This window comes from Sorghum bicolor, chromosome 2 (genome assembly GCF_000003195.3).
Source record: "Sorghum bicolor cultivar BTx623 chromosome 2, Sorghum_bicolor_NCBIv3, whole genome shotgun sequence".
Taxonomy (NCBI): Eukaryota; Viridiplantae; Streptophyta; class Magnoliopsida; order Poales; family Poaceae; genus Sorghum; species Sorghum bicolor.
In genome coordinates, this window is record NC_012871.2 from 69,103,241 (window position 1) to 69,129,894 (window position 26,654).

The 26,654-nt window shown below is 42.4% G+C and overlaps 4 protein-coding genes across 5 annotated transcripts; 3 read left to right on the forward strand and 1 right to left on the reverse strand.

Moving 5' to 3' along the window:
• LOC8084045 (18.8 kDa class V heat shock protein) lies at window positions 1,317–2,261 on the forward strand. Its single transcript, XM_002460733.2, has 2 exons — window positions 1,317–1,698; window positions 1,873–2,261. The coding sequence occupies exons 1-2, from the start codon at window positions 1,332–1,334 to the stop codon at window positions 2,139–2,141; spliced, it is 636 nt and encodes a 211-aa protein (XP_002460778.1). The 5' UTR covers window positions 1,317–1,331; the 3' UTR covers window positions 2,142–2,261.
• LOC8080125 (condensin-2 complex subunit H2) lies at window positions 4,533–11,085 on the forward strand. Its single transcript, XM_002460734.2, has 11 exons — window positions 4,533–4,940; window positions 5,295–5,394; window positions 7,244–7,347; window positions 7,431–7,567; window positions 7,657–8,101; window positions 8,209–8,360; window positions 8,474–8,632; window positions 8,724–8,804; window positions 9,659–9,760; window positions 10,199–10,357; window positions 10,440–11,085. Exons 1-11 carry the CDS (start codon window positions 4,757–4,759, stop codon window positions 10,773–10,775), a joined length of 1,959 nt encoding a protein of 652 aa, XP_002460779.1. The 5' UTR covers window positions 4,533–4,756; the 3' UTR covers window positions 10,776–11,085.
• On the reverse strand, window positions 11,437–19,408 carry LOC8080126 (abnormal spindle-like microcephaly-associated protein homolog). Of its 2 annotated transcripts, none has more exons than XM_021454083.1 (19): window positions 18,683–19,408; window positions 17,538–18,006; window positions 17,353–17,435; window positions 17,104–17,217; window positions 16,837–17,025; window positions 16,415–16,480; window positions 16,099–16,155; window positions 15,464–15,574; window positions 15,221–15,346; window positions 15,018–15,146; window positions 14,783–14,930; window positions 13,974–14,591; window positions 13,583–13,827; window positions 13,365–13,487; window positions 13,135–13,263; window positions 12,771–12,960; window positions 12,383–12,608; window positions 11,916–12,071; window positions 11,437–11,796 (listed from the first exon to the last, which is right to left on the reverse strand). In XM_021454083.1, exons 1-19 carry the CDS (start codon window positions 19,307–19,309, stop codon window positions 11,712–11,714), a joined length of 3,891 nt encoding a protein of 1,296 aa, XP_021309758.1. In that variant the 5' UTR covers window positions 19,310–19,408; the 3' UTR covers window positions 11,437–11,711. The 2 variants fall into 2 exon arrangements, with proteins under 2 accessions (XP_021309758.1, XP_021309759.1); XM_021454084.1 differs by having other exon boundaries at window positions 11,467–11,796; window positions 15,018–15,125; window positions 18,683–19,407.
• On the forward strand, window positions 21,341–23,475 carry LOC8084046 (AAA-ATPase At3g50940). Its single transcript, XM_002460735.2, has 2 exons — window positions 21,341–22,609; window positions 22,746–23,475. The coding sequence occupies exons 1-2, from the start codon at window positions 21,437–21,439 to the stop codon at window positions 23,187–23,189; spliced, it is 1,617 nt and encodes a 538-aa protein (XP_002460780.2). The 5' UTR covers window positions 21,341–21,436; the 3' UTR covers window positions 23,190–23,475.

The following is a 26,654-nucleotide window of genomic DNA, read 5'->3' on the forward strand; positions in this document are numbered from 1 at the left end:
TCTTGAAAAGTTTTTTGTTTTGGGGGTCAACTAAACAAGGCTTTAGTACAAAGTTTTTGTTGTAGCTTTAAATCTATGTTTTTCTATAATTAATAAGAACAAATCATATATGTACTTTATATTGTTTATTTGTGGTAAAATTTTTATAGTGGGCTCATTATTATATGTTTGAATAAAGGTAAAAGTTTCGTACTCATTGGATTAGGTATAACATTTATTTAGCTTTATTCTTGTTAAATCTATACTTTCTTCTTCTAAACTATCCACCAATACTCAAAGCCTACATGTAAGAGACACGTATTACAAACTCCCTAACCCAGTCATAAAAAAAGTAAGATCATACATCTAGATTTCCTAAATAGTTTCATATTTTCTTAAATATAGAAAGATTTTCGCCGGTGCGGAACTCAAGCGAACATGAATTTAGCTGCGAATCCGACCGCAACATGAACTACTGATCATCCTTCTATGCAGCTTGAAAAGAAACACAAAATAAACGCTATGTTTTTAGCCAACCGAAGACCGCTTTTACCTTATGCCATATCATCGCAGGTGTACAATACTTTTGTAACATATGCCTTGTTTAGTTCCAATTTTTTTTGCAAAATATGAACAATAGCACTTTCGTTTGTATTTGACAACTATTGTCCAATCATGGACTAACTAGATTCAAAAGATTCTTCTCGCAAATTACAGATAAATTGTGTAATTAGTTATTTCTTTTATCTATATTTAGTGTTTCGTGCATGTGCCGCAAGATTAAATGTGATGGGAATGCGAAAAATTTTGCAAAATATTTTAGGAACTAAACAAGGCCATACTATCCTTCCATGTACCGGTTGACAAACTCGATGATTGTTAATAAGCATGACTATGATATTTAATATTTTCAACATATATCATTATTTATTTTTAGTATTGCTCAAAGCACCGTTGTATCATTTGCTCTTGCGCGCCGGGGCGCGCACAATCCACTAGTTACTCATCATCCTCATCCCGGTCTGCTCCCGGCCAATGGCCAAGATATTTTGCAGGCAAAAGCGTCTCTTCTCGGGTCTCCATCGAATAAATGGATACGTTTCTTTGTGAGGGTTTAGTTCTGAAATTTTTCTAGTTTGGTTACTATAATATTTTTGTTTGTATTTGATAACTATTATTCAACTCTGAACTAACTAATTTTAAAAAAATTATCTCATAAATTATAACTAAACTATATCATTAATTATCTTTTATCATGTTCTATACATACATTAAAAAATTTAATATAACAATAAATCTTAAGAATTTTTGAACTAAACCAGTCCATTTATGTGCGCACATGGGGGCCGCACATGCCGACCAGCAGCCCTCGCAACTTGGAGCAGCAAGTTGCATCCAATTCAGACGGGAGCACGGAGCAGCAGCCACTGTCTCACGCGCGCTATTTGAGCAGACCTGACGGCCGATTACTAGCCACAGAACAGAACAGGTTCCGTCCGCTCGCCATGGATTATTATTACCCAATGGAAATGGAGGAGCATCCAGGATTCTTCCGGCCGGCGCAGCTGCCATGGCAGTGGCAGTGGCAGTGGCAGTGGCGCCTCTTCTCCCTCCTCTCGTCCCAGCCGCCGGAGCTGCTCCCGCCGCGGCGCCCCCCGGCCAACCATGTCCGCTGGGAGGAGACCGCCGCCGCGCACCTCTTCTCCGCAAGCCTCCCTGGTAACCCCCACTCGATCCCTGACAGACTCGCGCGTGCTGCTCGCCGTCGTCGGTCGGTGCAGCCACCACCCACCAGCCAGCCAGCTGAGCTGAGCTGAGCCGAGCAACTAGCAAGGTCGCCTTCTTCTTCGGTTTGGCGTTGACGCTCGCTCTGTCTCTGTGTGTCCCCGTCAGGCGTGCGCAAGGAGGAGATTCGGGTGGAGGTGGAGGACGCCAGGTACCTCGTCATCCGCACCGAGCTGGACGACGACGACGACGCGGGCGCGAGGAGCTTCGGCCGGAAGTTCCGGCTGCCGGGGATGGTGGACGTGGACGGCATCGCGGCGGCGTACGCCCACGGCGTGCTGACCGTGACGGTCCCGCGGATGCACACCCGGGCCAGGCCTGTTGCCGGCGTCCTCGGCGCCGGCCCGGCCCGCGACCACGCGGCCCGGGCGGCCTGATTCGTGATTTATGGGGCCTTGTTGTAGCATGTACACGTGATGATTTGGTTCATCCAATTGCAATGCAACTCATTTGCTTGTTAAATTAAAAAATAAATAAATAATCTTATGTGTCATGGATCATGGTGCGCTACCTTCACTGAGCCCTCCTAATCAATTATTTTATTCCCTCTTTTATCACCGATGCACGCGGAGCCGCACAAAGATATCGGTCTTAGGCCTTGTTTAGTTGCGACAAATTTTGGAAAATTGATAATGTAGCACTTTCGTAATTCGTTTCGTAAATTCCGACCAAATTGTGTAATTAGTTTTTATTTTCGTCTATATTTAATACTCCATGTATGCGTTTAAAGATTCGATGTGACGAGAAATATGAAAAAATTTGCAAAATTACAAGGCCTTATCTCCTCCCGTCGTTCTAGCTCAGGCCTTATTCCGACCGCGGACGTGCATCCGCTTGCTCCCCAGCCGCGCGCGTCGCCCTGCCCCTGCATCTCGCCACCCGTGTAGCCGCCTCCGCCTCCCCGCCTCGCGCCTCGTGGCTGTGCGGCCGTAACCTTGCCCAAGCCTTCGCAACTCCCCGCCTGCACCGCCCCCACCTTGGGCTGTCGTCCGCGTGCACGAGAAGGGTGTTTCGAGGAGGGCCCACACACACAGAACCTTGTTTAGATTTTTTTTGAATTTTAATATTTTCGTTTTTATTTAACAAACATTGTTGAATTATAGAGTAATTAGAGCTTTGTTTAGTTCCGAAAATATTCTTAAATTTCGGTACTGTAGCGTTTTCGTTTTTATTTGACAAATATTATCCAATCATAAACTAACTAGACTTAAAAAATTCATCTCGTGATTTATAGGCAAACTGTGTAATTAATTTTGTTTTTTATATATTTAATGTTATCCACAAGATTCGATATAACGTAGAATCTTAAAAAAAATTTGGTTTTTGGGATGAACTAAACAAGGCCTATGCTTAAAAGATTTGTCTCGTGATTTTCAACTAAATTATACAATTAGCTTTTTTTTATTTATATTTAATGTTTTATACATGTGCCACAAGATTTGATGTGACGGAAAATCTTAAAAAGTTTTTTGAGGTGAACTAGACAACCCCCCAGAAGCTTCTGATGAGTTTGGAATTGGAATGAGATGGGAATAGTGATAGAAATAAAAAAATATTATATTTAGTCATTCATTCTTTACATCTTTATTAGGTTTTTTTTTGCACGGCTCCACTTCGCTAGCGAAGGTGTTTTTTTAGACTTTAGCTCCATGAATAGCTCTATCGGTGGAGCTAGAGCTATTTTGATATTTTTTTTTAGCAAAATAGCTCTTTCCATAAAATGCGCTCTCACGGAACGTCATGTAAGATGAGGTAAAGCTGAAAGAAGCTATTATTTTTGGCTCCGCACGCCAAAGTTTTGTAAAAGCATATTTTTAGAGGTTTTATTGGTGGACCTATTTTATTTTATTCTATTTTACATAAAACAGTTCCAAAAAGCTCTTGAAACCGTGAATAAACCTGCCAAACACGGCTTTAATATTAATAATTTATATTAATTTCCTTCTTCGCAGTCTCACCCCTTAAGCCCTTGTTTAGGCCTTGTTTAGTTAGCAAAAATTTGGGTTTTTGGCTATTATAGCACTTTCGTTTTTATTTAACAAACATTGTCCAATCATGGAGTAACTAGGCTCAAAAGATTCATCTCATAAATTACAGATAAACTGTGCAATTAGTTTTTATTTTCATCTATATTTAAAGCTCCATGCATGCGACCAAAGATTCGATGTGACGGGGAATCTTGAAATTTTTTGGGAACTAAACAAGGCCTTAGTTCCCTTAAAAACTCATTTTTTTTTAAGATTCTCCGTCACATCGAATTTTACGGTGCATGTATGGAGTATTAAATATAGATAAAAAAAACTACTCCCTCCGTCCACGAAAGAGTCAATTTCTAGAGTTGTCCTAAGTCAAACTTTTTAAACTTTGACCAAATTTCTAGAAAAAAATGCTAAGATTTATAATATCAAATTAGTATTATTAGATTCATCATAGAATATATTTTCATATAATGTGCATTTTATATTATAGATGTTGTTACTCTTTTTTCTATAAAGTTAGTCAAACTTTAAAAAATTTGACTGGCACAGATTCTAGAAATTGATTCTTTCGTGGACGGAGGGAGTAATTGTACAATTTGCCTGTAAATCGCAGAATGAATCTTTTAAGCCTAATTATTCTATGACTGGACAATATTTGTTAAATAAAAACAAAACTGCTACAGTATTTCAGGCCAAAAAATTTTTAGAACTAAACACGGCCATCCCAATATATCAAACGGGGCCTACTTCTCCTTCCAAATTGCACAAAGGCCCCTCTCTGAAACCCGAATCCCGCAAATCCAAATCGAGCGGGAGAACCCCGAAATCCAAAATTCCCCAAACCCCCTTCTAACCCTAGCCGGCTAGCCCCCTCTTCCCATTCACACCTCCGATTCCTCGCGCCCTCGTCTGAGTCGTCTCCCGCCCAATTTCCAGAAGCTTCTGGAACCGGGTTTCTAGCCCTAATCCCGCAAAAGGATGCTTTCTTGCGCCTAGTAGCCTGGGACGGAGGCATGGACAGCGGCGGCGGGGAGGTTGGCTCGACCGGCGGGAGGTTCCCCATTCTGCAGGCGAACAGGGACCCCGAGTCGAATTGGGAGCTGGATGTTGCCAAGAGCCTCGAGGAGTACCTGCTCAAGATCTGCTCAGGGGAGGTCTCCGGCGAGGACGGGGCCCACTCCGTCAACTTTGCCGAAGGTACGTTGGTGCGGAGGGCCGGGGTTTCTTGCGGTCAACGTGCGGCACTTCTTTACAGCGGGTGTGCTATCTGTAGGGGTCTGGAGAGCTGAGAATTGGGTGTGTGAGGTTAGAAATTTTGACACTTTGGGTGGATTGACTATGGATGGAGGCTGGTTGTGGACTTGATTTTGGGTGGTGTTATTTCCTTTGCCTGAATAAATGTTAAAGGAAGTAGCTTCTTTCTAGTTGTTTAGCTCACCCAAGGTTTGGCCTTTCTAAGGACAATTTAATATGAGCGTTGCATCAGAATGAAGTTCTTTTCTGTTTTCAAGTCAGCAGTTGCCCTGTTAATTTGTGTTTTCTTATCTGCAGCGGCGTTATTACTCCAAGGATCGGTTCAAGTGTACAGTAGGAAGGTGGAATACTTGTACTCATTGGTGCTTCACGTGTTAGAGTTCCTCTCGCAAAAGAAGTAAGGAAAGATTGATGCTGCTTTCAGATTTATCCGTTATGTACTAATTGCTTCCCTGGACACTGTATGTAATATTTACCTGTCGAATGTGGGCCTGAAACCGACAGAGTGACAAATGCATTATACATTTTTGCGCATCTTAAATGAGTAGGCTTTAAAAATGTCACGTGGCAGACAAACATTTGCTGCTTGGTTCGGAAACCATAAAGTTTCAAAATAAGGCATCTGTATCCCCCTTATAGGAACCTCGATGAAGTATGCCTATTTCAGATGATCTCCGCATTGGCACCTTTCATTCTTCCTCTTGGCACTCCATCGTGCCGGACATTTTATTATCTTAAACTCTATATGTAGCTCCCAAGCATTAAGCTCAATTAGATGGCCCAAATCCATGTTCACTTGGTTAGATTTACTCTGTGCTCAAAGGGATCAATGCCAACATATTTCTAAACGAAGGCCTTTCTATACTTTGGAAGATAGTTATCTAATCATGGTACTAAGGCATCACCTAGGTGCAGGGGTGGAGCTACAGCTTGCCCTCGGGGTCAGCCGACCCCGACGAAGTTTGGAAATTCCGATGGAATATTACTTTTTTTTTTTCCGAATCGAGGACATCCCCATTTCCATTCACAGAACGGAAATACAAGCGTTTGTGAGAGTTTTAAGAAGAAAAGAGAGAACACAGAGTTGCGCTTAACCTCCAGCGCAAGAGGGACCTACCCAGACACCAGACTGCGCTTGACCTCCAGCGCAAGAGGAAACTAGCAGAAAAAAACATAAAAGGCAGACTTGCTTCAGCGACTATGACTTTCCTAGTCAGAACTTGCAACCAGATAGACTAACATCAAAACCCGATGGAATATTACTTGCCATTGGTCAGCCGACCCCGACGAATTTTTGGAAATTCCAATGGAATATTACTGTGTGTAGAGCTAATAGTTCCTAATGGCCATGCCATTGTCAGACAAGACCCTCATGGTCATCTGGCCCAGATTCACCCCTGCCTAGGTGTTGCTTTTGGCATATATGGTGGTCGGCAGTAACTTCCATAGTTGACGCTTTGCCTAATGGTTGCATGGAGAGAAGGGGAGGAGATGAACACATCTATGTTATTGCAATTTGGGCCTCCTTGCAATGCCAATTGCCATCCTCTGGGGCTGAAGACTCATGTGGATGGAAGGAGAGAAAAGAGATGAGATGGAGAGAAGCAAAGACGCAATGGTAAACAGGTGAGGCCGATGATTCCTATCATGGCTCACCTGTAGCTAAATTGCCAGTGTTTTATGCGGGCCTTATAAATCCTGTCCTTTTACCTTTTTTTTTTCTTTTTTTATCTGAGCCAACCTTGCCGCTTCCACAATACCAATGACTCCATTGCCTCCTCCTTTGTTTCACCATTGCTGCTACTACTCTTAATATCACTGGAAGCATGTCCTCCTTTACTGCCTTGAACCCTGTTGCACCTCCATTCTAGAGAGGAGGGTGCACATTGCCTCATGTACACCTTAGGTGCCTAGGTGTCAAGGTAGTTGGCAGGTATGCCATCTTGCCTTACTGCTTGATTACTTCAATCCTACATTGGAACACTCTTTAAGTAGTGGGAAAAATGCTGCAATAGTCTGATAAACATCTTGCAACTCTCAGCTTATAGCACTGCTGGGAGAAAAGAATTCTGATTCATCAAGTTGTCATTGTCTGTACAAGGGTGGTTCTTATGATTGTCTAGATCAGCGTGATACCTTGGGTGTTCAGCATTTAAATGATATTTTGAGGATTTCTCTAATACTATCACATGCTAATCTTTTCTTATTATTAGCTACAATAGTCTAAATCATTATAACTATACCAGGCAGGATCAACTGGAAAATGGCTTGGTTCAAGCTAATCAAAACGACCCTAGCATGATTCCCAGTGAAGAAGATGATATATTTATGGGGTTAGATGATGTCCCAGGTAAGTGGATCCTTCACTGAATGAGCTTACTTTGAATGTCATGGAGCTAAGAACATTTGTCTAACCCTTTTTAAATTTACCAGTGGAAACAAGGACATCTCTGGATAACAATGTCAATCGAGATGATTTACAAAGAAAAAATGTGAGGCCACCAGCAAATCTACTGGTGTTTGAAGGGGACTGTCTGGATAGTGAAGCGAGTGAGCTAGACACATATTTGGTAAACTTTCTATCCCTTTTATTTCAACTGCAAAACTGACCACTTTTTACTTCCATACTGAAATACTCATAGTTATATATGTATTGCAGTTAGCAACATGTGATTTTTATGGAGATTTCCTTCTGCTGGATCCTTGTGATGCACCAGCTATTTTTGACTTTCTGCAAGGAAAACATTCTGGTAAAGAAAATAGTGTGGCTCATCCAGGCAGTTCAGCACCTTCTAAAAGCCGAGCCAATGTTTTCAGTTCCCCAAATTTAAGATCAGCGGGCACAGGTCGTAAATCGGCCGCTGGAAAAGTCCTAGGAGGTCTAGATCCAACCCAGGAGAATCCGGACCAATCAACTCAAGGAACCAGTCCGGATAACAACCATTGGTCTGATCCTGTCGAACCTAGCTTTGCTGATGATGTTGAAATGCCTAACCCAGATTATATAGAGGATCCTGTTGGAGATTATTCTGATGACGAGGATCCATGGAAACCTTTGAATCCACATGAACCTGGCAACCTAAAGATCCGGCCTTACAGGAGAGGTACAGGAAGCTGTTGTTTATGGATATCTCTCTTTCGTTTAGTGCCTTGTAAAGCTATTTTGATGACCTATGTATTGATCTGTCTTTACTGATCTGTTTTGGAGCAGTGAAAGGTTCTCCACGGGGGGTTATTGGCACTCAGAAAAAGAAAACTCTCACATTTCTATTTCCTATGGCAAAGATGGATGGCGTCGTCATACCTGAACATGCTAAATCTTTTGAAGCACAGCAGTGTCAGCAGGAGGAACATTATGAAAAGGTACTCAGTGTCCATGTAAATTAGGCATGTCTAATCTTTTGATTTGACTTATTTAATTTATATCTTTTTGGTGAAATAGAAATTATTTAATTTTTTAACCATCCAACATGCAGTTTTTGAGATCATTTGAATTTGGAGAAGAAAATCCCAATGTGTTTGGAGATTTGAAAGATGACAATGGATCAAATACTGGCATTAATTTTGATGATGATGATCCAGACATGCCAAACGACATAGATGTTGATCCTGATGTTCCAGCATATCCTGACGAGGTTTATTTTATTGACATTTTTGTTTGTTGGTTGCTGTGTTAAGCTATCCAACATTTGGGTAATATTACATTTTTATTTTTCGTCTGTTCAGCCTATTGCTGCAACTCCCAATGGTACACAGGATGACATAGATACACATGCAAGCCTTGACGACTTGTGTCGGTCACATCTGGTGAGTTTTTTAATGGTTCTATAGTCCATTTACATCTATGTCTTGTGCGGTTACAAGCATCTTGGTGCCCTGTAAGTCAATATGTTAGCTAAATGTATGTTAGGAGTAAGCATGTCAAAACATGTTAGGATAAAGCTTACTATAATAGATTATTGCTGCAGTGGACAAAATTACCTGTAGGATTAGTTGCAATATCTTCCGTCTTCCCAGGTCCCAACAATTCTGATCTTGAATCTTTGTCATGTGTTGGGTTTTACAGACAAGTTTCTGGAATAAAGTGTCATGAGGAACTGACTGCGATTAGTAAATTCCAATATCAGATGTGGAGTTAGATTCTTAGTAGTAGGTCACTTTTTATTTTCTTTAGCGTAACAAGCTCTTTTGATTTTGGTGCCGCCTAAGCCCTTTTCTGGCTTGGACATGTGTGTGATCGCACTTTCTATCCCACTTAATGAAACATATACATGTTCAGGCGCGTTTGTGAAAAAAACACCTAATGTCTTAATTGTTGGTACTCACTCACAACTGACAGATAGAGGTAGAAGAACACTGAGAACAGAGCACACACAGCACCAGCACAAGTCTGAATGTGCAGCAACTGAACTGCTTTATTAATGGCATGATGTTAAAGCGAAGCTCTACTAACTTAGCTATATTACACATCCACCCACACACATAAAATCTCCAAAACATACCTGGAGGTGATGCTTCAAAGCTTTTATATGATTGGAAACTTCATTTTGCCTGCTGATTTCTAGAATCCAAATTGCAATTGAGAACTTTAATTTTTAGCTGCGTCCTGGATTTGCCTTTGCTCTTCAACTTCCAAAACTGACAGATAATTCTTCATACAGAATGCTCTCCTTGCCAGCATCGCTGAGGTTGAAAAGCAGAGTGAGATGGATGCTCGAGTTTCAACATGGAAAGAAAGAATTGAGGATGCCTTGGAAGAGCAGGTTTGTTGCTGGCTTGAACTGCTTAGGGCGTCCGCAATGGTATTCAATTGCTAGCTATTTGATCTCTAGGAAGAATGTTGTTGGCTCTCAATGACAATTTGCAAATAGCTAGCTTAGAAAGTCACTAGCTATTAGGAAGTTACTAGCTATTGTGGAGAGTATTGTGAGAGTTATTTCTAGAAGATCGTGCTAGATTAGCTATTTATGAGTCGCTAGCTATTAGGAAGTCGCTAGCTATTTGATCTCTCTCCTCGATAGCCAATGAGAGTGCTACTTTTTTATTATTTTTATACATCATCTCGCTAGCTATTTCTAAAGTGCTATTGAGAGCCAATAGAATTCCTTCTAGCTAGCTATTTGATAACCATTGCGGATGACCTTACAATTTTGCATCTATGAACTTGTTTAGCGCTCACCCCAATATCCATCTCTTGTCAGGATAAAAACCCACCTTTTGATATCGGTTCATATGGGGAGCAAATTCTTGACACACTTTCATCTAGAACTGACAATACAGGAACTGCATCTTTTAGTGAGATTGTTAGCGGCAGACCAAAGTATGAGGTTGCCAGAACATTCTCTGCCCTTCTCCAGCTGGTAAACTTCCCTTTTCTCCCAGTTTCATAATCTGGTCGTCTGGTGCAACCCCAAGCATTTCTTAGCCATGTGAATGTTACAGGTGAATGGCAGAAGTGTTGATCTGGACAAAGGACAAGCCACAAATGAGTTGGTGTGTTACACAGCAGAGAATCCATTCCATGTAAGGCTCATTGGTCCCAACCGGAGGCCAGAAATGGAGGCACGCTTTGCTCGGAAGAGAGTCAAGTCGCCACTGCAAAATACAGGCAAAAGCGGTGGGTCCTCCCTGGCACAGCATGAGTGCTCCAAGAAGCCGTTGCATAAAAATGGCAAGATTCCAGTCAAGACAGCGATCAGGCTTACTCCAGATGGGAAGCGAAGGCGAAGGTCAGCCACTCACCTAATGCAGCCGATCAATCTGGAATACAGCGGATGAACGCCAATGGCAGACTGACTCATGGGCATCTAGAGTCTGATTCTTCTAATTGTTGTGACTTCAGTGGCGGCTTCATAGGCAGGACGAGCTGTGACCTGTAAGTTATGACATAGGCGTAGCTAGCAGGTGTACATGTACAATAGTTCATTGTGCTGTTTTGTATGTATATTGGTATCAGCTCTCAAGTGTAATGCTAACAGGGCAAGAATTGTTGGACGGACTTGCCCTTTCATAGCGGTACAGACATCGATAGATTCATTTCTATTTCTAATTCAATAAACTAGCACTATGCCGAGTCTATTTTATGCCAGTTGCTGGTGCTTTTATACTGTTGTTAAAACTGCATGATTCAACCACTGGTACCTGGCTACAATGGATGCCCTCCCTCTGCAATTTCAGATTTATGTTATTCTAAAAAATCTATGCAAAATCTACTTTTTTTAAAAAAAAAATCCATCTGTATCCCTAATCATCTGTCGTCTAAAGCAGCCATGAAATGGCAACCAGAAAGACACAGAACACGAATAAACAATTTCTCTCATGCACATTCAGGGGTGTTTTGTTTGCACTCGTTTTTTTGTTTGGTATGTGAAACTCATAAATACTAAACACATCAAAAGCTGAAGCTGAAACTCATAAATACTAAACACATCAAAAGCTGAAGCTGAGGACGACTCAGTGACAAATGGACTTCACTCTTTAAGTCTTTTTTTTTAACATCACTCTTTAAGTCTTAACCAAGACATCAAGCCGATGATTCTCACACCTGCGATACAAAATAATCACAAAACAAAACCATCCTGGCTACCTAGAAAGATTTTCGACAGTTGCACCGTAGTCACCTCCAGTTACATGAAAACCTTCTACGACCAAATGATTGTACAACAAAACGTCAGATTAGCCTTTCAGCTAGCTATACTGCCGACGCGTTAAGTACTAGTGAGTGAGGAGATGATAGAGAGTGGTGGCCTCCCGAAGCCGCCGCAGGTTGTTCGCCTTCGCAGCTCCGGTGCGTCCATTCCTTGCAGAAACAAGAGCCCGTTCAGCGGATCAGACATCGGCAAGGGCAATTATGATTCGAAAAAAAAAACCCAACAACCTAGCATCAACGGAAGGTTACGAACTGATGCATTGCATTACCTCTTGTCGAGCTCCACCTTCTTTTCCAGGTCTTGCACCAGATTGTGCAGCCTTTTGATGTGGTGACTCAGCGCTTGGACTGTTTCATGGCCTTCCTTGGATTCACATAGGCTTTTTAGAATATCAGACGCGATGAAGAACACGTCTGCTTTGTTCCTAAGCACATCCATCCCACCATATAAGAATGGCATGCCCCAAAACACAGCTTATAATACAGACAAGTATATGATGCTCACAAACCAACAAACTCTAAGCTGTATCCATTCTTAATCTAGTATATGCTCAAGATCTAGAAGAACAGAGCTTTGGAGGGAGGCACTAACTACAGCTAAGCCTCTGTTGAGAGAAAAAACACCAAGCAGATCATAGTGAATTAGTGACACGAATATGCAGCAAGAAACTAACCAGGCAACGTAAATACAGCATGTGAACTTGAGCATTGCATAATGCATACTACATATACATACCTCAGTAATTCCTGGAAGATGATTTTAGTAAATTCTGGAGTGCTGGATAACACCTGTCTAAGATTTGCACAGCGAGCAATGTTCCTGAGAGTAAGGAACACTTGCTTCAAGACTTCCTGGTCAGCAATCCCACGGTTCAGCAAATGGATTTGCTTCAGCAATATATCTACAGCACCAGCAGTGACTAGTGTCTCGCAGCATTTCTTGGAATACTCTGTAGCACTACCTGTAGGAGAAAGAACATATAACCTCTTAGCTCTTGAACATATAACTGGCAAGTTGATGGCTAAACTGAGACAACTGGGAGTATGATATCGCAATCTTATGCCCCATGAATAATCTAGGTTGGAGGAAAAAAATAGAAAAGGGAGCACAGGGCTGTATTTACTCAATGTTGCACAAGTTTGACGAATGCTGTGTATGCTCCGACAGTGATGGAGTTGTGACAGTGCAGACACCAGTCTGTTGATTAGGCGCATACTATCATCAACTTGTGAAGAAGACTTCTGCAGTCTAGATCTTATCTGTGCAACTGCTTGCTTCGAGGCCTTCCTCACAAGGTAGGCTTTGACATAGGACTGCGACAATCAGTTAGATAAATGTCAATGAGAAAAGTGAACTTAATTACAATTGTTTTTCTATGAATAGAAGGATTTTTGCGTAATGAAATCATGTTTCATACATTTGGTATCTAAATAGATCCATGAATTTGATTTCCATATATCCAACTAACAAAAACACGCATACAGTACCTGTATTGTAGTAATACTTTTTCTAGTTCTAGAAGCAACTTGCCGTGCTATCCAACCACGGAAATGAGCCTGGATAACTAAAACAGCTTGCTTCCTCAATTTAATGAACAAAACCTTTCTCCACCATCTCTGCAAACAAATTTATCAAGTATGAAATCATTTAGTAATCTGTGTATATCAAATAATAAGAAAAGAAATTTGCAGAGATCAGTCATCGCCTCTTTGTGTACCTGTATGTTACTAATAGAGATTCTAGTTCTGATAGCATCTTGTCGTGCAATCCAACTACGGAAATGAGTCTGGATAACAATTGCAGCTCGCTTCCTCGAGTGGAGAACCTTTCGCCACCATCTCTGCAAATAAATGGACCAGATTAAAGTAACTCTTTTGATACTTAAATTATGGTACTACCCAGTCTACAAGCATTTTGAAAAAATAGCATACATACTTGAATAATGTTTATGCAGCAGAAAGTTTGATTTAGTTTTTTCCGTGCCAAACAGCCACGGACAAAAGACTGGATTGAGATCACAGATGTTTTGACTGACTGATGCATCAGGAACTTCCTCCAGCACCTTTGTAGCCTTATGACAGAATCTAGCACAATGTTCAACTCAAGGCTTTGATAACATTTTCTCTTTTGACTTTGGTCAACTACACAAAGTCTTGTGTAGGTTCGCAGTGAAGAAGAACCTATATAAGTAGCATCAGTCAGTAATACTTAGATAATGCAATACAAATCACATCTTAGCAACTCTACATCCATAACACAAATGCCATAACAAAGGTCAATATGCAACAAAAATATATCAAGGACAATCTAAGATGTACAAACTAACCTAACAGTCTCTTTCTAGCCAACCATCCTCTGACAACTCTCTGAATCAGTACTGCAGCGAGTCGGTGGCTTTGCAAAGCTTGGAGGCACAAGAATACTCTTATTGATGTTTGGATTCCTACAATAGCCTGAACTTGCTTTGTGAAGCCCTTGCGTACTGAATAGCAACGCCACTGGCTCTGGATTTTAATTGCAGCAGTTATCCTGTTTCTATTGTTCAAATATCTTCGGTATGCATTTTGTATCCTTTGAGCAGCAACTAGTTCCTTGCAAACAGGGAAATAAATACAGGTAGATACAGGCTTTAAGAATTCCTGAGAAGAAATATTACTGCTGCACTCCATGTCATCCACACTCACAAGCATACTGATGGAAACTGCATTGGATGTCTCAACCACACATGACTGACAATTGCTCTCAAACATATCCAATGGAGATTTGGGAGGAGGTATAGACTCATGCCCACTTTTCCATAGCTGAGTGGTAGAAGTTATAGAGTTGCGTTGACTGCCGCTAAGCTGCAGTGGAGTTGTTGAGTCTAGACTATCCATGCCATCAAAACATAGAATATGAGGAGCAACAGAAGCTCTCAATGTATCCTCATCCTCACAGTGCTCCACTGCAGAAAGAAGATAAGACAAATTTCACTAGATTGCGGAAAACTGTTATACTACCATCATAATATGGTGGAATTCACAAAATCATATTATGTACAGTTATGGTTATGGAGAATAACATTTGACAATAATATTACCAAATTTCATTTCAGCAGAAGAAACTTACAAACTAAAGAATAGTTAAAGAACAAACCCTGGTTGGTGCATGCACCATCTTTTTCATCTGTCTGAGAGGGATGATACTTCGTATCAATCTTTCCTCGAGATCTACGCCTTGCTGAAACCTTAGTCTCCGCACACTTATAGTCCAACCTCATGTTGATTAAATTCTTTAGATGGCCCTATATGAATTAAAGAAGATGTTTTATGCATCCTGAACAGGACTTTAACACAAGGAGGGAAAATTTGAAAGTGACAGCAACTATTACCAATCTTTCGTCATTAGTCAGATGTGAAGATAGGAACGCTAGCAAAAGAATGGTACTCTTCTCATCAAATAATACACCATCAGCTAAGATGTCACTTGCTGGAATATCCTGCACATTGCAGAAAAAGGTCTGAGAAAGAAACTACTGATTTTGCAAAAAAAAAAAAAAAAAAAAAAAAAAAAAAAAAAAAAAAAACCACTTACCACCACATGAAGAACATCGGTGAGTATTTTCCCCATCTTGCTGGATGGACAGCTAGTGATATCATCAGTTATAGTATCAAGTTGGTGACAGGTGAACAATTCCTTTCGGCATCCAGTTAGTGTTTCCTAAAAACAATAATCAACAAGAAATGTTGAGCATGTTGATATCAAAGTGGCACATAAAGATAAAGGTGTAATTACAATGCAAACACAACACAAAAAATTATGACGGTTCAGGAGAACCTTGGGGGGTAACATATCAATGTTCAAATAATAGTTGATGAGGCAGTTCAATGCTCTTCTGTCAAACTGAGATGAGTTTTCAACAGTCATGCCATACTTTGAGCATATTGCCTGCAGAAGACAAAACAACATAGGTAGCAATTAGACAATAAAGGCAGGGTTGTACGATTAGCACAATACAACTTCAAAAATAGTATGCTTAAAAGGATACTAGATCAAAATGACCAAAACATTTAAGATTAACAAAAGATCAATGCTGTTACTGTGTTGTCTTTGAGCTTGCAATATATTGAGGCAGTGGTTACATCAAGAATATCGTATACAATGTGGTGCACGGAAACCCAGGCATGAGCATTTTCAGCAGAAAGGATACAATGAAATGGCAATGACAACAGCCTTTTTACAAACAAAAGAATACTTAATAAGCATTTTTTAACAGTCTTGATACTTCTTAATGCAATGATACACAACACTCCTGTGCTTTTGAGAAACAAAAGTCTTGATACTTTGTTCATGAATCAGGCTGAGGAAAGCAATCGTTACAACTTCAAACAAATCATGTAATCCATGGACTCATTTACTTTTTAGCACACAACTATGTGAGCAACAGATAAAAGAAACAAAGGAATCCTTACCTGAACCCAATTGTAAAGCAAACCCATGTGTGGCTTGTTCTCAGACATTTGTTGTTCCTGAAATAAAAGAAACTCCTTAATAGTAAACGTCCTCAGCACGTTCTCAAAAAGAAATAGAACCCATCCTTAAAAGTAACCAACAAAAGTCTCAGATCAAAATGATAAGCACAGAAGCAAACATATACGGTAGGTCGGTAGCTTCATCAAGGAACTTTTGTCTACCGTGAGCAAATAAAATACACACTGCATGGTATGTTGTCCCATTCTATCCACATATTTTTAACTGTTTATTAAGACAGATGAACGGATCACTCACCATTACATGTACATTTAGCCTGGTTAATTCACGAGCTAGTGAGGCTGTGCTTGCTAACAATGGTAGCTGCACAGGAGCAAAAGGTAACAAGAGTCAATGAAACATATCAATTATTCTGGAATCTGAATGAGTTAGATGAAAACATTGCCTTGACCAAAAAAAAACATTCAGAGACGTTTAGTTTACAAATTGCACAGTAACCTATAAAACCACTATATGAATAATATAATTTAACAGTTTGGGGTGAGAATAGACATTACGATGATAAGATTAAATAATACACATAACCACTAAGTAAAAGCAATTAACGAAACCTAATGAGAATGATGTGAAACTGAAGGTTGGTTAACTCCTACAGTGAGCAATCTAGAACTCTATATCTTAGCAATAAAAATTCAATAGCATTATATTGAACATTTGACCTGCATATGGATGAACATATTCCACAGCAGTGAAAGAATAAGCTCCTTATCCCCAGCAGCGATGTCTTCCGCCGAAATTGTGACTCCATCAGAATCAGATAATGGAACCTGAGCTTGTTTGATATATTGTATAGCAGTGCTGCAGTTACTTAGCCTCTTCTTGTTTGTATCTGAGGGAGCAATTACTTTCTGAAATGAAGCGATTGGCACCGTAAATCAAATGCTAATAGGATCTGGCTGATTAGTGTAGCAAAAGGAAATTTTTACCGAAATGATTGATGCATCTGCGAGGAGCAGCTGAACAACTCTACAAAGAATTATGCCATCTTGGAGATCTTCAAATAAACTCCTCATAGTGAAATCATATTCTGACAGAGCAGGCTGGCGAGAAAAAGAAAATCAGAATAATCTGACAATATTCAAACAAAATTTAAACTATACCATTACTGAAAGAAACTTATACAACCAAAAACACAAAACCAAATTGTTTGGTAGCAATACAGCAAATACGGATACCTGTTGATAATTTAGCTTATATCCCATAGTTGTGAGGTGTATCAGAATGTCACCTTCTCCATGCATGGTCTCCCTCAAAGACTCTAGAATTAAGTAATCAGTCAAAGAATAGAATGGCAACTCAATATAACACTTGCATGGCACAGAAAAACAAAAATAAAAAGCGATGGATTCAGCTATATTACCCTGAATGATTTGACGACTAGATTTTATTTGACCTTGGTGAGAAAATAAAAGAGGGGATCCACCATCAAGGCCATCGATTCCAGCTTCGAGAGGTAGAGCACTTTCTATTTTGGCTCTGTCTAGTGCAACAACAAGCAGAAAAATTCTTTTCAATATAATATTGCCCAGCACTTCACTGTAACCTTGTACATGGTGCTTTTCTACCACATTCTTGTGACCAGATGATTTTGCAGTCATCATTTGAGAAAACATATACTTCTCCAGAATTAGTTTTAGAAAATGAACCTCCTTGTCCCATTTTCCTTGTCCAGTCTGCAGCAAGGAATCACTGCCAAGGACAATATGCAAGCCAATCCTGAGCCAATATGGGTTGTAGGACATGAAAATCCTAGTTGCTTTCTCTTTGAGCCTAAGGTCAGTAACAAGGGGGCACTGTGCTTTCATCTTCAATCTGCCTTCGTCAATGTTCTGAAAAATGTGGGGGGAAATACTGTGCCGGTTAGAGGGTAATGATTCTACTGTGTAATATATGCTGAAAACTTTTTGCCATTTATAAGAACTAGGTATAGTTTAGAAAATAAGAAAGTGCATGAGAAGTACTCTCTCTCTCTGTTCCAAATTATATATTGTTTTGACATTTCTAAATATATATATAGTTTTTATTATATATCTAGACATAAGGTAAGCAAAAGCTATGTACAAAAGCAAAATGACGAGTACAGTTCGGGACAGATGGAATAAGAGTTTAAGATACTATAATCGTTGCAGTCTCTGATTTTTAGCATATCTTCTTGTGGAAAATACTGCAGGCACTCTTATACAGATAACAAAGTGATGCATAATAAGTCACCATATATGTGTCATATACCCATATCCAATTTTCACATCTTACATAAGTTATTTTCAAAGACGAGGCTATACTTTTCACATCTACACTCGTAATTTAAATGTTACCATGTCCAGCTCTTCAAATACAATCCAAAAAGAAAACGGACAACACATATCAGTTTAGCAGTTTGGACTCAGTCTAAAGACAGGACGAAATTGGATAATTCATTATTTCAAATTTCTAACCTAACAATCCAAAATTAGCAGAATGTTAAATGCCAAAGCCGTAGAGTTTGAACCCTCGAAAATTTCTCACCTTACAAATTTGAAACATCATGAAGAGCACCTCCTCACACGCACCCTTACTCATGTAGTTCTCCATCCTCTCCGTAACATCCTCTAGGCTGCACGCCTCCCTCAGATATTCCCTTAACGCGGCCACCATCGCCGGCGTCATCTCCTTCCTCCTCTCCCCGCAGCGATCACCAGCACCGCGGTGCCTCTTCGGGCTGCGCCCCCCACGCGGCCTCTCTCCATCGAGCGCGCCGCGCTTCCCCGCAGCGCAGGGCTGCGCGGCCGCGGCGGAACCGGTGACCGCCGGGGAGCAGCCGCAGGCGGAGGGGTCGCGTAAGAGGAGCGACAGCCATGACGAGGCGGAGGCGGCGAAGGCACGGAGTGCACGCTCGCGGCCGGACTCGGCGCGGCGGGCGGAGCGCGACTGGTCAACCTCGAACGCGCGGAGGCGGCGGCCGAGGGGCGTCAGGGTCGGGGCGCCGTTGCCAGGCCTCCGGCGGCCGCGTGGCGTCGGAGTGGGAGCATGGAGTGGGGTTTTGGAGGCGGTGAAGAACTGCGGCGAGGGGGGTACGTCATTGGGGTTGGGTCTCGGGGTGCGGAGGTTGGAGAGGTCGCGGAAGGGGGAGGCGGCGGGCTCGCCGCGGCTCATGGCGGACGGGGAGGGACGTTCTAGAAGGTTTGGGGGGCGGCCTCCATGGATTCGGGAAGGTTCGAGGGGAGCGCGGGGGATTGGGGGGAAGGGGACCGTGGCGTTCGAATTACTGGGGACGGGGTCAGTATTTGGCGTTTGAGCGGGATTCATGGTTTTGGATGTCGAACGGTCGAATTTCGAAATGCACGCTCCTCTGTTGGGCCAGGCTTACATGGGCCTCAATCTATTTGCAGTGGGTCCATTTCGAAATGCACGCTCCACTGTTGGGCCAAGGCTACTTGAGCCTAGGCTGTGGGGCACCAAGGCACACATCAATTTTTTTCAAACTTTTTCAGGTGATGTCTCGTTTTTCTTTCGGTTTGAAACATTTTAACCATTCATTCATTCATGCAGAGCAAAATCATTAAATCGTAGCAGAAAAGTTGTACTGTAATAAATACCTAGAATATATATGTCTATTGATTGAAACTTTTGAGAATTTTTTTTCTAATTCTACTGAACACTTAGTACCTTTGTACTCTCTCGGTCCTAGCCGCTTTTGCACAGCTTACCATTTGAAATAGAGGGGTATTTGCTTCGCCCTTGGAGTTATGATTTGTACTGCCTATACCAGAGACCACACCAAAATCAGTTGCGTGCCCCAAGCGACATCTATAACTCTTATAATCATAAACTCCACTAACTATTTCTCTAAACATACAAACTATCAACCTAAGCAATACACTACCATATTTAATTAAAATCCACTAAATAAAACCGCAATAACTATTTATCTCAACATGCAATGCACTACCACATATACAATTAAAATTTTTTTTTGCAAAATGGATACTCTATTATTTTAGGTATCAACATAAAGTTTGGATCAAATGATAGACGAGTACTAAGGCCTTGTTTACTTACAAAATATTTTGCAAAATATGAATAATACCAATTTCGTTTGTATTTGACAAATATTGTCCAATCATGGACTAACTAGACTCAAAAGATTTATCTCGTCAATTCCGACCAAACTGTGTAATTAGTTTTTATTTTCGTCTATATTTAATACTTCATGCATACGTCTAAAGATTCGATGTGACGGAGAAATAAAAAATTTTGCAAATTTTTTTTGGAACTAAACAAGGCCTAAAAAAATACAAACCATTTCCCCCACTTTGTCCAAAAAATGAGTTTTTTTAGATTATGGAGTTTGCATTTATTAAATTAGTTCTATCTTTTCACCGGTTTCTATCCCATATATTATCACAGACAAGCAAAAAGGCACGGAGACGCGTGATAGGGCGAATTAGGAAAGGAGGCGGCAGACGATGCCTTGGTCGCTTTCGATGTTGGGAACAAGAACAAAATGTATAGTCGCCTTTCGTTTCTAGATCGTGCAAAAGCATCGCCGGCGCTTGCATGCACCGAGCACTGTGCATCGCTGTTGTTGCTCCTTCCCGTGCTAGGCGCACGAAAGTACCCGCCTACCCGGCCGTGTACCCGCTTGTGTTTTGAGCAGTGGCAGTGGCCAGCTGCGGCGGACAAGAAGGAGCCAGTCGTGCGTTGGTTCCCGGCGGCGGCGCTGCCCAGGGCACTCCCCACCTCGAGTCCTCCACTCGCGTCCACCTCCATTTTCTTCGTCTCCCACTCGGAGTCAACTCGATCATGCATCGTGGTCTTCCCTTGACGTGCAACGGTGCAATGCGACCACGGCCCACTCGCCCAGCACTGGTCGTGCTCGGTGTCCGACCGTCACGTACCCGTACGACGGCACGCGATTCGGGCAAGGCGGCAAGGCCCAGTTGGCGACTTCGCGGAGCGAATCCTGCAGTACAGTGCGTGGCTGACGAGCAGGCGCACAGGCTTTTCTGACCGGCCATTGCCCGTCCGCCACGCACGGCACACAGGACGGAGGCAACAGTGGCAGGCAGAGCGGCGCTCCGCTTCCCCGTTCCTCCCCGCCCGAAAGCACGATGAAAAGGTGCTGCCATAAACGGAAAAGACTTGGCACTGCGCACCAGCTAACCTCTCGCATCGCAGTCTCGCCCGACCGACCGGACGGATAGGAGCAGAGCCAGCCTCTAGGCGCAAGAGGCAACACGCAACGCAAGGAGGTCGAAGCCAACCAAAGAACCACTGCGGATGGAGCCCATGGAGGCGGCGGTGGGAGGGAAGGCGGTGGACGCGTACCGGAAGGCGCTGGCCACGGCGGCGTCGGCGGCGGCGTACGCGGTCATGGCGCGCAGCATGGCGCGGGAGCTGCTCCCCGAGGAGCTCCGCGCCGCGGCGCGCTGGGCCGCGTCGGCGCTGGGCGCACGGGTCGGCTGGGGCCAGAGGGACCGGCGCACGCTCGTCGTCCGGAGCCAGCCGAGCAGCACCGGCGCCGGCGCCGACGACAACCTCCTCTTCGAGGCCGCGCGGACGTACCTGGCGTCCAGGCTCGACCCGCGCGCCATGCGCCGCCTGGGCGTCACGCTTGCGCGCGCCAGGGACGACGCCGGCCGCGCCAGCTGGCGGAGGCTCCTCTTCCTGGAGCCCGGTGGCTCCACCTTCGACGACTTCGAGGGCGTCCGCTTCACGTGGACGTGCGTCGAGCCGACGTCGTCCGGCGGCGCCAGCGGCGGCGGGAGCAAGAAGAAGGCCAAGAAAGGAGGCGAGCCCAGCGCCGGCGGCGACCGCGACTTCGTGCTGGAGCTCAGCTTCGACGCCCAGCACACGGACGTCGCCATGGACCGCTACGTGCCCTTCGTCATGCACGCCGCCGAGGAGGTGGAGCAGCGGGAGCGCGCGCTCAAGATCTGCATGAACGAGGGCCGGATGTGGTACAGGATGAGCCTCCACCACCCGGCCACGTTCGAGACGCTCGCCATGGACCCCGCGCTCAAGCGCTCCATCGTCGCCGACCTGGACCTCTTCAAGAGCAGGAGGGACCACTACCGCCGCGTCGGCAAGGCGTGGAAGCGCGGGTACCTGCTCTACGGCCCGCCTGGCACAGGCAAGTCCAGCCTCGTGGCCGCCATGGCCAACCACCTCCGCTACAACCTCTTCGACCTCGACCTCTCCCATGTGCAGTTCAACACCTCGCTGCAGTGGCTGCTCGTCGGCATATCCGACAAGTCCATCCTCGTCATCGAGGACATAGACTGTTGCTGCGATGCCGTGTCGAGGAAGGACGACAAGGCGCCGCCGGTGCGTACCTGCGGACGTAAAGAAGACGATGGTGGCGACGACGACATCGACGACGGCCCTGCACCGGAGTCGGGCGCTCCCCCACCGCGCACTGCTCCGCCGCCCAACAAATCAAACAGCAATCAGGTAACTAAACTACACCCGTTTAAATCAAGCTGATCTTCGCAGCGTTCACTGTTGTATTGTATCATCATATGACTGACTCGACGCCAACAATGGTGTCCGCCGTGCGCGCGCGCGCTCTGCCCGGGAACAACCTCAGGTGACTCTGTCCGGCCTGCTCAACTTCATCGACGGGCTGTGGTCGACCATCGGCGAGGAGCGCATCATCGTCTTCACCACCAACTACAAGGACCGCCTCGACCCGGCGCTGCTGCGTCCGGGGCGCATGGACATGCACATCTACATGGGCTTCTGCGGCCGAGAGGCTTTCAAGACGCTCGCCCACAACTACTTCCTCATCGACGACCACCCGCTGTTCCCGGAGATACAGGAGCTGCTCTCGGAGGTGGAGGTGACGCCGGCCGAGGTGTCGGAGATGCTGCTGCGGAGCAATAACGCCGACGTCGCGCTCCGGGGGCTCGTTGAGTTACTCGAGGACAAGAAGGAGAAGAAGAAGCAGGCAGTGCCTACTGAAGAGAAGCAGAGTGAAGAAGAAGAAGCTGGGAAGGAGGAAGCGGCATCAAGGGAACAACCATCGAAGTAACTCGATCGCATCGAGAGCTTGCTAGGGAACAAGATGAACTGCTTTCTCTTGGTATTTTGTTTTGTTTGGCAACAAGTGTCATGTTGTCAAATTGTCACGCTACTGCTTACTAGCAAGACACTGCTGGTATACTTGCTGGTCTATGCATAACATTGTAGTGGATGGTAGCAGCTCGTCATTATGTTGCACTCTTTAGGCCTTCTTCCATGTCATGATATTTTGCATGGTGAGGAATTGATGCCCCTCTTCGGAATGGTGATTTATTGGAAGAATATGTATGATCTCTGATCTATGCTATGCTAAATCGCTAATCCAACAGTGATTAAGGCATTGAACCACAACTCTTACCGCTCCTACAACGGGGCCCGTTCCCGTTACCTGCAGAGGGAACCGGGGCTCAGCAGCAAGTCCAATTTGTTTTTTTCTCGAGAAACACCAGCAGCAAGATATATCGTGCTGCAGATCGATACCAAGCCTTACCATTGACTGAGTTTGATTGATTACACTGGGTTTACTTAACTAAAATGGTGCTGAGGCAGATACTTTGAAGCTCTTACGTAGTACTAGAGTTCTGTTTGAAGCATTAATGTCGAATAGCATTTTATAAATGCTTCATCATGAACCATTTATGTCTGTAATGCTAAACGTTTACTAAAACAGACTGTTGTCTAATGAAATGTTTCATTTCTGCCTTTTGTACTCGCTACCTTTTGTCCTTGGCAAGGCCTTGCAACGTTATTCTTTAGAAAATGTTGTTGAGTTATGTTGGGTCTTCGGCTGGGTGTGCAATGGGCCTCCAACGAGCTTCTTGCTCCCAGCTTGTCGAGTAATTTCCACAAAAATCGGTCAACTTGAACATGTACCACACTTCCATAAACCATTACGGTTATAACTACTAAATATAATTTGTTGCTTACGCTCGGTCTAAATAAATAGTTTTCGTTTAATAAATCTTATTAACATATTTGCTCCAAGTATCAAAATTTGTTAATTTTCATTTCATAAAGTTTGAAACTTCTTTTACCTATAATAAGAGGACGTCGCAAATATATTTTCTAACCAAACACATTTTGTTTATATAATGTATCATATCTTCCAAAAATGAAATAATTATTGTGTGTCTGTTGTAGGATTTAGTATAATATAATTGTATTAGGACGTCAACTTTGTTAACCATAAACGTGTGTATGCTCGTACGTGCAGGTCTACTACGAGAAAATGGGAATTCTGCCATTATGGAAGGTGAGTTTCGCTGTTTTACCATCCTAAAAATGGGTTTCGCTCATTTTTCATTATAAAACATGTGCAACCCGCTAGAATATTATTTGGTGAGTTTAGAGTTTAGAGAAAATAAAGAACAACATTTTCTTCTAGATTTACCCCTCCCCTTTTTTTCTTCCAGATATTTTAGTAATGGGAGTTCTCTTGCTTCATACCTTGTAGCAAACTATAGGCTCTTTATTAGGGATATGATCAAAGTAATTTTACTAACTATAGTTTGGTAATTTTTATGCGTAACTCATAGTTCACAATTTTGTTTCGCCGGTGCCTATTCTATGATTACTAGGAATAAAAATGCTTACTCTAGGAGAGGAATGCATTGTGCTTAGTAATGTAACAAACATACATACTTAGATACATACATACACACCTATTACCACAAGATAATATACAACACCATGTCAACATCTAGCAACGAAGAACAACACAATTTGAATGAATCTTAATGAATATGATTACTCATTTCAATAAGGTTATATGGACCATAACACAACCTATCAGTAAATTGTTGTTCTTATCTCGAAATAGTTTAGGGATTCTTGGAAGATGGCTGTAGCATCTGTCTGGCACATCTATAGTAACCATTGATATAGATCTTTAATATTAAGTATAAATATAGATATAGATATAGATATAAATTTTTAATATTATGTATAGATATAGATTAAATAGATCGTCAATCTATTTTTATAATAAGCTCTTTAGAGATACAAATTGCTAGTATTTTGCACAATCCTAGTCAAGTTTCCCATGTGAACAAATATAAGGGCACTACTAATGGATGCTAACACTCATAGTGGTTTTAGTACAAATAAAGTGATCCATGTAGACTAAAATTGTTCAGACTACTATTCACACAATGCAAACTACCCCTACTTGTGGTTTGCAAAGAAATCTTTTTCCTTTCATCAAGCCTCACATTCATTTGCTCTCCCTCTTCTTTTTTTAAAGTATGGACCACCTTCTCTTTCCTTTAAGCATATATACTGCAAGCAACTATGACAAGTGTTGCGTACCTATTTTTTATCTGATCTTAAGGCCTTATTTAGTTCATGAAAATTTTTAGTTTTAGCTATTGTAGCACTTTCGTTTGTATTTATATATTGTCCAACCATAGACTAACTAGGCTCAAAAGATTCGTCTTGTAATATATAGGTAAACTGTGATTAGTTATTTTTTATCTATATTTAATGCTCCATATAGATACCGCAAGATTTGATATCACGGAAAATTTTGAATTTTTTTTTGGATTTTAGGTGTAACTAAACAAGGACTAAATGATACTCGAAGCTCTAAGTAAAAAAAAACAGTGTTGAAAAAGGCCTAAATGGACACAGGGAGTATAAGGTCTTGTTTAGTTCTTTTTTTTTTTGCAAAATAGTTACCGTAGTATTTTCGTTTGTATTTAATAAATATTATCCAATCATGGACTAACTAAGCTTAAAAGATTCGTCTCGCAAATTACAGACAAATTGTGCATAGTCATTATTTTTATCTATATCTAATTTTTTTTACAAAATTTTTGGAACGCCTTGTTTAGTTCAAAAAAATTTGCAAAATGGACACTATAACACTTTTGTTTGTATTTGACAAATATTGACTAATCATGAACTAACTAGACTCAAAAGATTCGTCTCGCAAATTACAGACAAACTATACAGTTAGTTATTATTTTTATCTATATTTAATGCTGAATGCATGTGCCATAAGATTCGATGTGATGAGAAATCTAATTTTTTTTGAACTAAACAAGGCCTAAACTGGGCCTAAGTACAACATGTTCCTTAGTCCTTAAGCATGTTGACCACACTAAACAGTGAACAGGGATAATGGAGGCAGGTAATTATGTTTTTCCCGGCAAAAGCCAGAAAAAATCCCAAGAACGGCAAGCCAGACTGCAGGGTTGACTTGACTAGGCAATGGTCATGGCCGGCAGACGCTCTTGCTCGACCACCGCGTCGGATGCGCGGCTTTGACCGTGAATCCACTCCCCTGAGCACACGCATCGGTTATTATATCAGTATTGGTGCACAACTGTCTCTTGTGCTTTCTTTTTTAAAAAATAAATCTCTGGCATAGAGTTTTATTAGAAACTATTAATAATAATTTTCGTTAAAAAATCTCACCGGACTTGGATAGATCTGCATGCCCGGCTGTTGCGATCCCAATCCCAAGCGTACACGA

What these genes read in the sequence shown, in the direction of transcription:
- LOC8084045 (XM_002460733.2), top strand. Translation starts at nt 1,332, where the DNA reads ATGCCGACCAGCAGCCCTCGCAACTTGGAGCAGCAAGTTGCATCCAAT. An exon ending in CTTCTCCGCAAGCCTCCCTG is followed by an intron (nt 1,699 to 1,872) that starts GTAACCCCCACT and finishes TGTCCCCGTCAG; the next exon opens with GCGTGCGCAAGGAGGAGATT.
- LOC8080125 (XM_002460734.2), top strand. Translation starts at nt 4,757, where the DNA reads ATGGACAGCGGCGGCGGGGAGGTTGGCTCGACCGGCGGGAGGTTCCCC. An exon ending in GAGTTCCTCTCGCAAAAGAA is followed by an intron (nt 5,395 to 7,243) that starts GTAAGGAAAGAT and finishes TAACTATACCAG; the next exon opens with GCAGGATCAACTGGAAAATG. An exon ending in TCTCTGCCCTTCTCCAGCTG is followed by an intron (nt 10,358 to 10,439) that starts GTAAACTTCCCT and finishes TGAATGTTACAG; the next exon opens with GTGAATGGCAGAAGTGTTGA.
- LOC8080126 (XM_021454083.1), bottom strand. Translation starts at nt 19,309, where the DNA reads ATGAGCCGCGGCGAGCCCGCCGCCTCCCCCTTCCGCGACCTCTCCAAC. An exon ending in TGATGTTTCAAATTTGTAAG is followed by an intron (nt 18,007 to 18,682) that starts GTGAGAAATTTT and finishes CACATTTTTCAG; the next exon opens with AACATTGACGAAGGCAGATT. An exon ending in GGCTAAATGTACATGTAATG is followed by an intron (nt 16,156 to 16,414) that starts GTGAGTGATCCG and finishes CTTTTATTTCAG; the next exon opens with GAACAACAAATGTCTGAGAA.
- LOC8084046 (XM_002460735.2), top strand. Translation starts at nt 21,437, where the DNA reads ATGGAGCCCATGGAGGCGGCGGTGGGAGGGAAGGCGGTGGACGCGTAC. An exon ending in ACAAATCAAACAGCAATCAG is followed by an intron (nt 22,610 to 22,745) that starts GTAACTAAACTA and finishes GAACAACCTCAG; the next exon opens with GTGACTCTGTCCGGCCTGCT.